This window comes from Sturnira hondurensis, unplaced genomic scaffold (assembly GCF_014824575.4).
Source record: "Sturnira hondurensis isolate 20B ecotype Veracruz unplaced genomic scaffold, ASM1482457v3 Scaffold0021354, whole genome shotgun sequence".
NCBI classification, from domain to species: domain Eukaryota; kingdom Metazoa; phylum Chordata; class Mammalia; order Chiroptera; family Phyllostomidae; genus Sturnira; species Sturnira hondurensis.
This window is the reverse complement of record NW_028093985.1, coordinates 9256249-9271742: the sequence shown is the minus strand read 5'-3', so window position 1 is coordinate 9271742 and position 15494 is coordinate 9256249. Positions and strand designations below refer to the sequence as shown.

Genomic DNA, 15494 nt, shown 5'->3' with positions numbered 1-15494 from the left:
TCATATCTGCTCAGTAAACGACTGGCCAAGTGCCAATAATTTAATCTCTAATTATTGCATAATCTTGAGTAAAATATAGAAATAGTAAGCACAATACTTTTGATAAATAAATCATTTATCTTGGTTTGAATTGGTGTAGGAACCAAGCAGAACAAATAGTAAATATCCTCATTGGTAAAGCGTGTAAGTTTTGGAAAGTCTGGTTTGAATTATTTCTATTTTAATATTTTTAAGTTTGATAATATAAATAAAACATCTTAATTCCTAATTATAAGTCCTACTATACTTAATTATATCATTTTATAATTTCAAATACATTCTAATAAGTAAAAAAGGCATGATTATTAAATACTCAAAGGTAAATATATTACTTTCGTTCTTAACATCACTATTTCCCCAAACTTATTTCAATAGACTTTGTCTCAATGTCTAAAACTTTTGACCTCATTTTTCAGAACTGCTCATTCATGTAATTATCTCTAAAATACTTATTTAAAGCATTAAAAACTAAATACATTCTCCCATAATTAGTTTTCATAATTCATTAAGATAAAGCATTGACTGTAACTTTGAAGCATTCTTCCAACTTGGAAATCAAGTACTTTTCAAACTTTTATTTCTGAGGTATTCTGGGAATAATATGCTAATTACTTCAATAACTCCCCATAAGAGCTCTGACATCACACCACACTTCAGAAAGTTTTACTTACTGAAACATCTTTCAGGTTTTTCTCAAAGGAGAAATGACAAGACTCTTTAGGAAAATGAAACGTGTACGCAGTGGCCGGTCCTGCTCCTGACAACAATGCTTTTCTCAGCTCATCAACATATTTCTCTCTTTCCATTGCCATGTCATCAGCTTCTTGGGAAATTGCTGATTCACCAACTATGGAAAACATTAATGAAAACTTTTAAAATAAAAAGTAAATTTCTAAACATGAAAATAGTTCTTTACCTGTTGCTATTAATTGATCACTTATGCAACAGAAATTTTAAATAAAATCAAACCCCATACCATACATTTTTAAATCAAATTATACCCTTTAACTGAACTCAATTTTTGACAAACACATTTAGTTTCAAATCTCACCTGAGAACACGAGGCTCCTTCCTTTCTATTCTTTCTCTTCTCAGATGAAATGCATGCACTAGCAATTACCACAGAAACTACTACCCTATATACTTGCTACTAGATCATAGCCAGAGAAATTACTCCCTATAATCATTAATAAGGTAAGTATTTTACTACATCTTTCTTCCCTGCCTCTATTATTAAAGAGATTAAATAGACAACAGTCTATTTCTCCCATGGGCACAGTCAAATTAAAGTAGAAGTGGAGTTCATACTGTTTATGTCGCTTTGTGCCAACAACAGGAGATGTGAATGGAGGGAGGTGATGATGGAGGAAAAAGAAGGGAACTAATATTTACAGTGTCTCCTCTACAACATACTATACTAGGGATCTGCCTTCCAGTCTTCTCATCTAGGTACTTTTAAAGTTCATGTTTTACTCACCCATAGATAACTTACTTCAGTAATCATATTTTCAATTTTAGATACTGTTTCTTATTCATAATATCCTGGTTCTTGTTACACTCTCCTTGTAAATATTTGAAGGCTTTAAATATATTTAAAATCTCTTTCAGATCAGTCTTTATGCGTGGTTCTGAGTATTAATTCCATCTCTTCTATCTGCTTATACATTCTCGTTCTTCTTTTCTTGCCCGTTCTGCATGGCCATGTGTTAGCAGGGCCCTCCCATAGGAGCAAGAGCTCTGGGCAGTAGAGGTGGCATTAAATGGAGGTTTCTCGTTTGCCTTTCTTGGAGTCCCTATGGGGTGTCACCATTCCAGACCAATTTTGTAAGTTAATTCCCCAGTTTTGTTTTTATATAAGAGGCAAAAAATTCAAATATAAACCTCCCACCTGAGCATAACAGAGACTTAAGGTTCTTATTTTTGTTGGGTTATTCACTCATATCTCTTGCTGATGGATCTATGCTGCATCCCCAACCAGGGTCCAGGTTTTGGTTGTTGTTTTGTTTTGTTTTAAGGTGATTCCATTAATGGGATAAACTTCTAGGTTCCTTGCTTTATATGGACAGCTCAGCTCCAATTCCTTAAGAGGCCTGTGGTCTTAACATCATACCCCACTCAAGTATTACAGACACAGACATTAGACATATATGTGGTTCAGATATTCCATGAACCTGTAATTAAGCTTTACTTCCTATAAAGCACTCTGGTTTCAGGTTATCTCTTCAGACCTGGAACCCAAAAGACCATACAGTCTTTCATCTTTCTGGTAGTCTGACTGGACACAGAAAACCACCCAATCACACATATTCCAAACAAATGTAGATTACACCTTGTAATTTCAAAAGCAAGCAGATACATTGCAGCTTTTGAATGGAAGGTCTTCAGGGTCCATGACTGAAGAGATAACCTGAAAACCTTTCTTCCATTCAAAAGCTGCAATGTATCTGCTTGCTTTTGAAATTACAAGGTATAATCTACATTTGTTTGGAATATGTGTGATTGGGTGGTTTTCTGTGTCCAGTCAGACTTCCATAAAGATGAAAGACCATATGGTTCTATACTTTTATATTTAAAGGGTACATTTATCTATTTCATTCTTCATGACACTGAGATAGACATTACTTTCATTTCATTAATGAGGAAACTGAGGCTCAGAGAGATCACATAACAGTCTAGGGTCACGGGGGCAGGAAGTGGTGAACCTAGGATTCATATTTACATCTCTCTTGCTGTTTGTGGCTTGGAGATAGGCAAAGATACGGGATAGTGGGTAAATTATTTTCTTCTATGATATTTAAAAACATATTAAAATGAAGTACTACAGAAAACAACAGAATCTTGATTAAAGAATCCCTGAAAATACAACCCAGCTTTTCATAATATTAGTCTGTGTGATAGTAACTGTCTGGAGCCCATGACACGCAGTGGGGAAGAGTCTGGAGATACACATATGTTTCCCAAGCAATTTTTGATAACAAGCCTAATAGTGAAAATGAGTCACACAGCCTTTGAAAAGAATATAAATATCTTATATTGTTATGTGACTTTGCAGCTTCTAAAATACTTTCACATATTTTTCCTATATTTGAAACCCAGGTATATTTAAGATGATCATCACTATCAAATCTACTGATCTTGTAAATATCATATTATATCTTCCCAAACAATCTAAAATAATGAAATAAATGCTTCCCATTTGAGGAATAACTTCATAGTTTCTGTTTGGATAATATTGAACAGTTCCAAATACCTACGAAAGACAATTATTTCATGGAGAAATAAAAAATAAATCTGCAGAAGCCATCTTTAATGCAGATAGAAGCCATCTTTAATGCAGATATAGACAAACTTATAAAACACAAAAGAAAATAAAAACTGATACTTATTGATAAAACACCTAAAGCATTCTAAATTTCATGAACATAACAAGGTACCTATCTGAAAATATTTAGCAGAATGTATCGATTCAATTCATTTATTTTAAAATGCTATGAGCATCTACTATCTGCTGGGCACTATTCTAGCCACCGGGAATACAACAGTTAAGGAGAGACAAAAATGCCAGTCTCGTGGGGCCTACATCCAAGTGCCGCCATCTTAGACACCCTCTTACCCCACTCCATCCGTGAATGCTGTGTTGATTATTATCATGGAACATTTCATTTTTAAGAAGAAAAAACATATGAAAGAAAATTATCTTTCTTTTTCCTTAAATTGAATTCATTGGGGTGACACTGGTTCACAAAACCATACAGGTTTCTGTTGGGGACTGATATGCCTGGTTTCAGGAATTATAACTACCTCCCATGACTAAGGATGAGTGAACAACCTCCGGAATGTGAGCCACAGGAGACAAAACCTTGTCTCTGGTAGCAAACGCTGCCTCAGCTTCCTCCCCCTGCCCGCAAAGCATGGCCAATGTTGATGATGGGTAAGGCTCCTCATAGCAGGGGGCAACCTAAGCCAGACACAATCACTTGGGAGGCCATCATGGAAGGACTCAGGGGGCTGCAACAAAGAGGGAGCAATGGACCCTTGCCCCCGGGCTATGTGACATAGCCCGAGTCCCCATGTCCTCTGGGGAAAGCGCTTCCTGGCTCTAATCCACTTAAGCCTGAAAACCTGATGGGGAGGGGTGCAGCTGCTTGCCTTGCTAGAGCGGTATCTGGGGAGAAATCTGGCATAAGAAAGAATCCCTAAAAATCCTGTGAAACCTGCTTTGCTCAGAGTGCTTTCATTCATACGTTAAGGGTCCAAGCAGAAAATGAGTATGTCTCCCAAAGTTTCTGCAACCCCCTTTCCTGACAGACACTGACTCAGACTAAGCCCTCAAATTTCTTTGAAATGTTATCTACTGTTTGATCCTTGCTGCCCTGTATTCCCATATATTACAGCCCAATAAAAGCCCCTGAAAGAAGGGGCTCCTGGCCTTTTTCCTCTGAGAAACTGGCCACCTCTCCTCCCCAAGCAGATCATGTCTTGGTGTTGTTTACTTTCATCAGTGGCAGATGGGGACACTTGAGGGCAAAGTCTCCCCCACGGGTTTCAAGTGTACCATTCAACAAAACATCATCTGCACACTGTATCATTCGCCCATCACCCAAAGCGAAGTCTCTTTCCATCCCTATTTATCGCCCCTTTGGCAGCCTCCACCTACCGTTACCCCTCTTTCCCTCTGGCTATCACCACATTGTTGTCTGTATCTGTGTGTTATATATAAATGCTTTTAGTTTAATCCCTTCACCTTCTTTCATCCAGCCCCCAAACTCCTTCCCCTCTGGAACTCACTTCAGTCAGTTCCATGTAACCATGCCTCCATTTCTACTCAGTTTGTCAGTTTAACCTTTCTATTTATACGCCCCCTCTAAAAATTATGTTTAATAAGAAGGTACCAGTTTTTTAAATTTACTTGGGTAGTTCCTATAACTATAAACATNTAGTTTAATCCCTTCACCTTCTTTCATCCAGCCCCCAAACTCCTTCCCCTCTGGAACTCACTTCAGTCAGTTCCATGTAACCATGCCTCCATTTCTACTCAGTTTGTCAGTTTAACCTTTCTATTTATACGCCCCCTCTAAAAATTATGTTTAATAAGAAGGTACCAGTTTTTTAAAATTTACTTGGGTAGTTCCTATAACTATAAACATGAATTTTTCACTGCCTACTTAGAACTGCAATCTTAAAAACACAACCCAGTCACCAGCTTTGAATTTTGTGCTAAGAACATCTGGAGGAGGCACAGCTGTGAGCATGCAATGCTTCGAAACTTTCAGTGACCAGGATTAAAAGCCATGGAAACAATAAAATTCAGCAAGGATTCAGCTAACTCACATAATATGTTATAAAAAGCAAGCAGGCCAACATGATCAAAAAACAAGAGATTTCTCTCAGACAGCTAGCTGCCAAGAAAGCATCTGTTTCACACTCTTTGTGGGTAGGTGACAGTGTAAGTAAGGAAAGGAGAGTCCTTCTTTTGGATCCTTGTGCATAAGGAACCCCAAACTGTGCCTATCTTACTCCTGTGTCTGAGCTCGGAAGAGCTCAGCCTTACCATCCCTTTAGGTTTCTTGGTGGTTTCAAATCATGGGCCCGGTTTATTGCTTTTATTAAAAATCCTTTTTCCACTAAGCCTCGTCACAGAATCTCTTTATAGGTCACCAAATATCAATGTTTAGACAAATATAAATGGATATAATTATGTGATACTAAAGAATTACTAAAATTTAATTTACTCTTCAATGAAATTTAAACTATTCCAGAGATGGGTAATTTATGTTTCTTACTGCTGACTGCAATTCTTATAAAAGTCACATAAGAGTCATCGATCATTAACCCACTTTGTGACTTAATCCTCTGATATTACCCCCTATAATGTTGAAGTGATGATAGACCACAAGATAATTAGACCCAAAACATTCATTAGATAAAACATTGCTAATGAAAAAGAAATCAGTGAGTTCAGTGTGTGGGAGATTAAAAAGAACCCCACATCCTTTTAATTTCACTCAAATGAAAAGAGAAAAAAATTATCCAAATTGAAGGCTGCAGCAATCAAAAAGTTGTACAAAAAACAGGATGAGGTATAGGAAGGAAATCCATTTTCATGTTTCAATTATTTAATTGTTTCAATGTTCTTAATTATATTATTGTCTATCTATAAAGTGCCAAACCAAATTATATTTAAGTAATAAGCCTTAACTAAACACGGAAATAATGCTATATTACTTGGTTTTATTTTTTCCCTGAAGTTTAAACAAGAAAATAGAAATGAATAATGAAAGTATAAAACATATGTGAGATTTGAAACTTTATTTGAAATCTTTGAAAAATAAAATGACCATATATGATGAACTGTAAAATTTTCCATTTGAAAGCTTGTTTAGTACAGGAAGTCAACCCATCAAATAACACAGAGGTTTGATATCACGCTTTTCACCCTAAATTCCATTAGCTGGAAAACAAATTGCAGAATATACTGCATTAAATGTCAATGCCAACAAGAAATATGAAACCGGATTTTTCATTTTACAATATGCTACCTCTAAAGTGAGTGGTTCGCTTTCTTTTTTTTCCTAACCAGTTTTATGTATTTGAGGCATCCTTTCATCTTCAGGTCCAAGAAATACCCATTAAGCATGTACACTCTAAGTACTGGTCAAGATACTCATATAGAACAGTTGACAGATCAAGTGTGTTCCCTGCTCTCAATGGACCCAGTCTAGTGAAATAACAGTCTCATTAATAATGTTAAGAGAAACTGCAGGCACATTTTGTGTGGCATAAACAAAATGTTTCGTTAATGTAAAATCAACTTTAATTTCTAGTAAAATTACGATTTAAGTGTTAACAAAATCACTCTTTTTCTTCCCAATGCTTAATGACAAAAAAATTAATGTATAATTATTGTTTTTTGTCTTGGTGAATGAGAGTTACTGATTGGATTAAAATGTAATCTTTTCCTTTGATAATTAAGGCTATTAAAGTACTTCAGGGCCCTCTGTTTGAACATAATCCCTCACTACACAGGACAAGCCGTTTGTCAGTCAGAAATACTTAAGTTATAAATACAGCATTCCTCACATAAAAGCAGCCATTTCACCTAGGGCACGCTTTCTGGACTGCGCTGTTGGAATTGACCTCCCTCCAGACGACTGGGATCAACCTACTCCATGGTCTTAGTCCTGCACTCACTTCACCCTAAAACAGCGCTGTTTCTCCTGGGCCCACCCTCACCGGCACACACAGAGCAAACCTGGCAAATTTCCCTCCACTCCTGCACTACAACAACCAACCAACAACTGGGGTTTCTTACATAAAAATTTACATCTTAAAGAGATAACTGTAATAGGTACTCAAACATTACTCTTGAAATTTCTTTACTTTACAATAATACTTATATCAGCATTCCTTGCAATCTGTCATAAAAGACACACACACACACACACACCCCCCCCAAACCTCGTTAGTATAAATTCAGTTTGATTATGTTATATAACAGCTTTTAAAAATTTATTGAATTTATAGGGGGGGCAATGGTTAATAAATGTATATAGGTTTCAGGTATATAATTCTATAATAAATCATCTGTACATTGTATTGTGTACTTACCACCCTGTCATGTCTCCTTCCATCACCATTTACCCTCACACAACCTCTCTACCAACACCTAACCCCACTTTCACTCTGGGGATCACCAAGCTGTTGTCTGTGTCTATGAGTTGTTTGGTTTTTTTTTTTTTTTGCTTAATCCTTTTACCTTTTTCACTCAGCCCCCCACCCCTCTACCCTCTAATAGCTGTCATTGTGTTCTCTAGCTATGAGTCTATTTCTATTCTGTTTGTTAGTTTATTTTGTTCATTAGATTCCACATATCAGTGGAATCATATGGTACTTGTCTTTCTCTGGTTTATTTCACTTAGCATAATGTAGTCCAGGTTTACCCATGCAATTGCAAAGGGTCCTTTTTTACCATCGAAAAGTATACCATTGAGTAAATGTACCACAGCTCTTATCTACTACAAATTAACAAACAAGTGTTGGCAAGGATGTGGAGAAAAGGGAACCCTCGTGCACTGTTAGTGGGAGTGCAGATTGGTGCAACTACTGTGGAAAGCAGTATTGACTTAACATCAAAAAATTAAAAATGGACGGCCTTATGACCCAGTGATTCCACTTCTGGAAATTTATCCAAATGAACTCAAAACACTAATTTGAAAGAAAAGATGCACCCTCTATGTTTACTGCAGCATTATTTACAACAGCCAAGATTTGGAGGCAGCCCAAATGTCCATCAGTACATGAGTGGATAAAAAAAATGTGGTTATAACAATTTTAACATTCAACAAGGAAACAAAATTTCAGAACTCAGGTAATTTTTTAAAGATTTTATCAATTTAACTTTAGAAAGAGGGGGAGGGAGGGAGAAATAGAGGGAGAGAAACATCAATGTGTGGTTGCCTCTCATGCTCCCTGTACTGGGACCTGGCCCACAACCCAGGCATGTGCCCTGACTGGGAATCAAACAGCCAATCTTTGGGTCACAGGCCAGCACTCAATCCACTAAGCCACACCAGCCAGAGCCAGAACTTAGGTAATTTTAAAAGATGATATACTGTAGTAATATCAAATATTAGAGAAGTATTTCAAAAGTTGATAGAAAATACAAATAGTATTTAAATCAACGTGACAAAATTATTTTACCTAAAACATACTCACAACTATAGAAATGACGATTGCATAGTGATAGAAAGTTTTTTGAATCTTTTGATAAAATACTTTAGAAAAATATTAAAATTTTGCTATATGAACAAAACATAATTCTACATTTTTGAGTTTATACCTGTCATGATCCACATATTATTTCAGGACCATTAGCCTTTTTAAAAAGATTATCACCAAATAAAAATAGTCAAAAGTCTATTTTACAAAATAATTATCAAAATCTCATATATATAGGTTTGAACCTTGAATTACATGTTTTAGGCTTGAGTTCTATTTGGTTTTGTTACACACGTGGTACAAGTTCATAAGAAAATAACTGAAACAACGTAAGTATATAAAATGAAAAGCACAACTACGTTATTCCTCCAAGCCAACACAAACATTTGATCCAGACTATAGCCCCTCTCCAACCCTTAATATTTCCCTGAGATCCTCAGGAAACATACATGTAAAAAGTAGTATTTATGTTTTGTACAAAGAGGTCATTTAAAAAGTCAAGTCAAGTCCAAGTAATAAGGCTCAAACGGTAACCAGAATTTGCAGGAGCACATGTTTATTTATCTATCCTTCTAATAATACTAATTATAGAAAATGGCATTAAATATTACAAATTTGTATATAATTAAACATCAATAACAATTAAAAGCATTTACATTAATTTTACCCAAAATCTGTTAAAGAAGCACTTTAATTTGAAGTACCAATGAAGGTGAAACAGCAAGTTACTGAAATTTTGCTTTTAACATTACCTGCCCCGGTCCACGCTGACTGGCCATCAGTAAGTGTAATAACAAAACCAGATCCTAGGGTTTTCTCCCATGTGACTTGTAAAAAGTGAATTATATCAGGTTCAGAAGCAAGGCAGATTCTGCTTATTTTTTTCTCCATTTCTGGTCACCTATTATAGAAGAATAAAATGAGTATTTTTGCAAGAAACTGACTATCAAACAGCAATGTTTTCTGTATTGGTCTCTCAGCTATAGCACCAAGAAAAATAAGTTTTAAAAAATTGTACTAGTACTAGTACAATTGTACTTGTACTAGTTAGCCAACCACCAAACTCGACAAGTCCTAGTTTTGTTCAATACTGATTCATAACTTTTCTAGATGGGAAAAGCAGAGGCCCATAAATGGCAAATAATTTGCACAAATTACGTAGCTAAATAAAAACTACTATCTCCAACAATATGACAAGTAAATTTTGCACAAGGTTCAGCAGACTTATCTCTGTCTGGAGAAAGACTGTTTGAAATGAAAGAAGAGAATAAGCACAAACACTAAGAAAAAAATCTCAGAACCTAAGAGTTCACAGTACCCAGTCATGCCTTCTCCAAGAAAAAAATTCTCGGGCTCAGTGATGACTCACTCAGTCCACTGACACAAGAACTCCCCGTAATAGAAACGTGTTATATTAAGGTATCACAGCTGAAAAGCAACACAATTTTGTTTGCATTTTTAAAACTTTGTATTGAAGTATTATAAACAGGGAGAAGCACACATATCAAAAATACAACTTTATAACATAGAGCAAAGTCATGTAAGAAATACCTAAATCAAAAACATTACCACACAAGAACTGATCCTCACAATACATCCCTTCCACTCACTATGTCCCCAAATAACCACGCTTCTCACTTCTAACAGAGATTGGAATTTGAGTGTTTTTGTACTTTTATGTAAATATAACCATGCAGCATAATTTATTTTCTGTCTGGCTTCTTTTGCTCAACATTATACTTGAGAAATTCATCCAAATTATTTCTTAGAGTTGTAGATCATGCTAATGGTTGTATACTATTCCATTACATAGATAAAGTACAATTCATTTATGCATGCTCCTAGTGACAGGCACCTGAGTACTCTCCAGGTTTTGACTACTGAGAACAGTACTGCCCTAAACGTCCTAGCAAACACCTACGGAGTATACACATATGGTCAGTTTTAGTACGACACAGCCGAAAGCGTTCTAAAATGTTTGTACCAAAATCGACTTGGAATATGAGAGTTTGCCCTGCATCCTTACAAACACTTCCCATCTTTTTAATTTTCTCCACTTTGATAGTTATGTAGTATTACATTGTAGATTGAATTCTAATTTCTTGATGAGTAATGATACGAGTACTTTTCACATATTTGTTGGGCTCTTGAGTAAACTGTCTTGGGTAGTGTCTGTTCAGTTGTCTTTTTCTTACTGATGTTCTTAGTGATTTGTCCTTGTTTAAATTTGTTCTTTCTTCTTGATTTGTTCTTTATATTTTAAATATTAACCCTTTTATAGAAATATGTACCGTGAGTACCTTCTCCCACTCTGTAATTTACTTTCGTACTCTCATAACAGTATCTTTGGATGAAATGTTCTTAATTTATCAAAATATTTATGGTTATACTTTTTGTGCCCTGCTTAAGAACTTTCTGGACACGTAGATGTTCTCTTATGGTTATCTGAAAGCATTATAAATTTTCTCTCTCACATTTCGATCTACAACTCATCTGGAACTGATTTCTGTGCACTGTGTCCAGGAGAGGTCAAGATATATATTTGCCATGTATGTATGTAGTTGACACAGTACTGTTTATTAAACACTATTCTTTATATTTATGTGGCTGAATATATGTGTAAGGTTCAATATTGTTTCTTTGTCTCAGCAGGGGTACAATTTTATATTTTACAATTAGCTTGTCAAAGTTACATTGAATAGTGACTCTGTTACTGTGATGCAGCACATTTACAATCTCTCCCTGACCTTGCCACTTAAAAAACTGGTAAAACTCCCTCCTAAGTATGAAAATCATGTGTGTGAAATGTTATCAGGACAAGCTCAAGAACAGACTTCAGTGGCTTGTCAATAGGAACCAGCCTCTCAGAGACATCAACCACTACTCAGTAGGTGCACTGCTGCTGTCTCCATTCAGGTCACACAAATTTAGGAGAGTCCTTTGTCAAACCTACCTACTCTACCAGTGTAGCAACACTATTTTTTTAAGGGGGAATAAATTAACACTGAGACTTTTTCTCAGTAATCTACTCTCATTTCTAATGTTAAGGGTTTTTTTCCTACCAATTCAAAAACCATTTCTTCTGGTAATTCACTCAAGAATCTTGCCCAGATTGTCCTCAAACTTACTAGACTATGCTATGACCATTATTTTTAGTTCAAAACAAAAAACTACCTTTTTCTAATACCGGAATATCCTTTGACCATGTGCACATCATTAAAAGATGCATAAGCTGTTGAAGCTAAAAAAACAAAACTAAAGAAATGCCCTAAAGGTTACAAATATGCAAAGAATTAAACATTCTAAAAGGTCAAAACCAGGAAAAAGCACGAACTTCAGAGATGGAAAACTACAGATAATTACTCTTTAATCACATAGCATGAATCTCTTTATTAGATGATCCTAAAAAAGCTAACAGAATTTCTTTAACTTTTTATTTGTAGGTAGGAACATAAATTTGCCTCAATTTTTTATGACCAATAAACATAACTGCTACAAAAATCCAGAAGTAAATTACTAATTGGCATTTCACTGACAACTGATTAAGTTTTAAGAAAAGCAAAGTTTTACACCAGAACTTTTCATTTCCTTTTTCAATTTAAAACTATTATGTTCTCATAAATAAAGCATTAGATTGACAATGAATATGAAAATAAAGACAACTCGCTTTGTCAGCCCTTCACCAAACAAGGCTGACTTACGTAGAGCTCTGCCTTCTGGGGTTAGGGAGAACGCTCAGTCGTAGAATGCTAGGGCTGTGCTACCTCATAGCACGAGGAAGCTGAGAAACTCCCATAATGAAGAGAAAACCATCAGAAAATAAGAGCACAAGATACCCCCAAATTGAAGAACTAGTAATAATTCTAATTTCCACCTAAAGTTTACTCAGAAAAATATTTATTATGCTTCCCAGTGAAAGGCAAAGTTATAAACTAACCATACTTTAGTCATATCAACTAAGCTTGTTGACATCTTTAAAATATGTAAATTTGTAGGGTTAATTACATCATAATCAATAAAAAATTATTTTTAAATATTTAGTCAATTTATTTTCCTATATCAAGACCATCTCTTCCTAGATGTGCTTAATTCTGAAATGCTTTATCCATTTGTGAATATTTCTTTTAGATCAAATAGTCAATACACTTAACATGCAGTAAATTACATGGTCTGTAATTCTGAAATTTGAAAATGGCTGGAAAATGTGTTACTGTTTTTCTATGCCAAGCATTGAAAAACACATAGTGAGGAACTGACATAAATCTAAATAGGAGAGAGAGGGTAATAGAAAGTACTTCTGAAGACCACATTTTGCCTCTGCAAAACTTATATACAAACACACAAATACACATACACTTACACTGACTAGTTCTTCTCAAATGTGCCTCCTGAAATATGGCTATTGTTAGCAATCAATGTAACTTTGTGAAAGAAAAACACAGCACTTAGAATTACTACTCTAAAGCAGCAGCTGGTTTCACTGTTATTTTCTACCATATTTGAAACAAGTCACAAATTTTAAATTATAAAGACAAATTAGTTTAAAATTCAATATCCCCAATGCTTGTCAGTAACTCATCCTACTCACAATTATACAAAGGGCTTTAATTTCAATAATCCTACAATGACATTTAAAAATTAGATTAGTTTTAATAACAGCTTTGAATTATTAATGTTTCAAGTATTTTCCAATTTTCTGATTAAATCTAGGTACTCACCAACAAGACAAAATTATGTTACTTTAAAGATCTTAGTAAACTCAGGTTTGAAACCATATTAATAGGCCAAATGTGACAACTCAGTTTTCTTTAACTATTTTGGGTCTCAAATAGCCTCCGGCATGTTTTCTCTGTACCAACTGAGTCCTAATTTCCTAATAATATACTATTTGAACCAGTTTTGAAAATACATCATTCTTTACTTACTGAGGTCACCCTCGCATCAAATATCCAATACAAAATATCTGAGAACCAACAGAAGAGGAGAAAGGATAACTTGGAATGTCTTTTACAATTCAGTAAGAACAAATCAATGACCTCTTTACTCTCCAGCCATGTAAACAAATAGTCAACCACAGTTGTTTTTATGTTTGTTGGGTTCCCGCTGCCCCAAGACTACTTGAAGAAAGGAGGTGGAATCCTCTTTACAGGGACTGATTGATTAGGACCATAAAAAGGGACAGGTTTTGTTTTCTAAGGGCACTAAAGGTCCCCCTAGTATGAGCACCTCTCCCAGGCAGAGCCAAGGATCTAAGACAAGCCTGCAGGTGGAAACAGCTGGGTCCCACCCCAATTTGTACATCAGTAGCTTTATTGAGGCTCAGAACAGTTGAGAATTGAGAAGCTTATCTTTAGTACTTTGTGTCTTTGATACTTGGCTTCTCTCTTAGAAGAGAAATAAGTTGTTGGCTGGTATGCAATTGATGTGATCTACTCTCTGAACAAATACCATTCACAGTTGCCTCTGAATAAACAAGTCACTTTTTAAATTAGTTTACAAAGAATTTTGTATGCCCTTTTGGATGGTGATAAGGAGCAGTGCAGAAGCCAACACTCTTAGGTCAGCTCAAGTTAGGGACAACACTGTATCATTGATAACACCATTTTGAACTTGAGCTTCTTTCATTTTCCTTTATAGTAAGTTATGTTTTCTTTTCAAGCTGCTTGGGCTGCAGGTGTTCAAACTTCTGCAGCTATGACAAGGAGTTGTACTTACAGATCAGAAAGGACTAAATGCATGTTTCCAATGAAGCAATTAAACTTAAGTGCCCCCTTGTTGAGAAACGCAGGCTGATACCTAAAGTGAGTTCGGAATAAAAAAGAACACACAGTGCATGATGTTAGTAGCCTGTAATTAGATTTCTCATCATATTATTTTGTGAGACCTTATTTTTTTTAAGGAGAAAAAGAAAATGTAAATTGTTAACCAAAATTGTGCTGACAAATTTTTCTATCACATTACAAAAACTCAAGAACAAGACCAGATATAACCGCTAGATAAAAAGGAAAGAAAGGTTTAGAAAACAAACACTGATCTATTTACTTCTGATAAGACAAACATCATACAACAACAGTTCAGGAAAACTAAGTGTAAAGAATAGAAAGAACCATTTTCCCATTTGTTTAGCATTTTAAAAAGCATTAACTATTCACGTGTATCTTATTATTGTAATTCCTACACTACAAATTTTTAATTAGTGATGTATTCCTAGCATTTTCATTATTAATAGCATATTAAATTGCTGGTTGGCATTAAGGTTTTTCTCAAAAATAACCACAAAATTAATTTACCTTTAAAATTCCAAAGCAATTAAAACAAAAATATCAAGCTAACCTTCTATAAAAGAAATGCTTTGCTGAAATAATGTTTTCAAGTTAGACATTTCTAAACTTTGTAAAGAATTTACAGGACTATTAAATACCTTTCTAATCATGTTAGAATTATTTCCATTCTATTAATTTTGAAAGTGAATGCAAGATGACCATCTGTCCAAGTTTAACTGAGATTTTCCTGGGTTTCACACAGAAAACTTCACATCCTGGGAAACCTCCCAACCCTTGGCAACCCAGATACCCTAAGTAAGAATAAAATATAGTGAAGACTGTGGGCATAATCTTATTAAAAAACTTGTAACATACAGCTGATGGTCAAAGAAGACATTACATTAACAATCTAATGCTTCAGAAATAAAGCATTAGAAATATAAAATAAATCTAAAAAATAAGCCTTCTTTGTCA

General features: G+C 35.0%; 1 protein-coding gene across 3 annotated transcripts in view; it reads right to left on the bottom strand.

The window, feature by feature from the left end:
* XRCC4 (X-ray repair cross complementing 4) overlaps positions 1–15494 on the bottom strand; it is a 209944-nt gene that overhangs the window by 178430 nt on the left and 16020 nt on the right. For all 3 annotated transcript variants that reach the window (XM_037032053.1, XM_037032055.1, XM_037032054.1), the window contains exons 2-3: positions 9510–9658; positions 711–886 (exon numbers count right to left, since the gene is read on the bottom strand). In XM_037032053.1, coding sequence (XP_036887948.1) covers positions 711–886; positions 9510–9648 — 315 coding nt within the window. In that variant the 5' untranslated portion in view covers positions 9649–9658. The remainder of the gene's footprint in view (positions 1–710; positions 887–9509; positions 9659–15494) is intronic.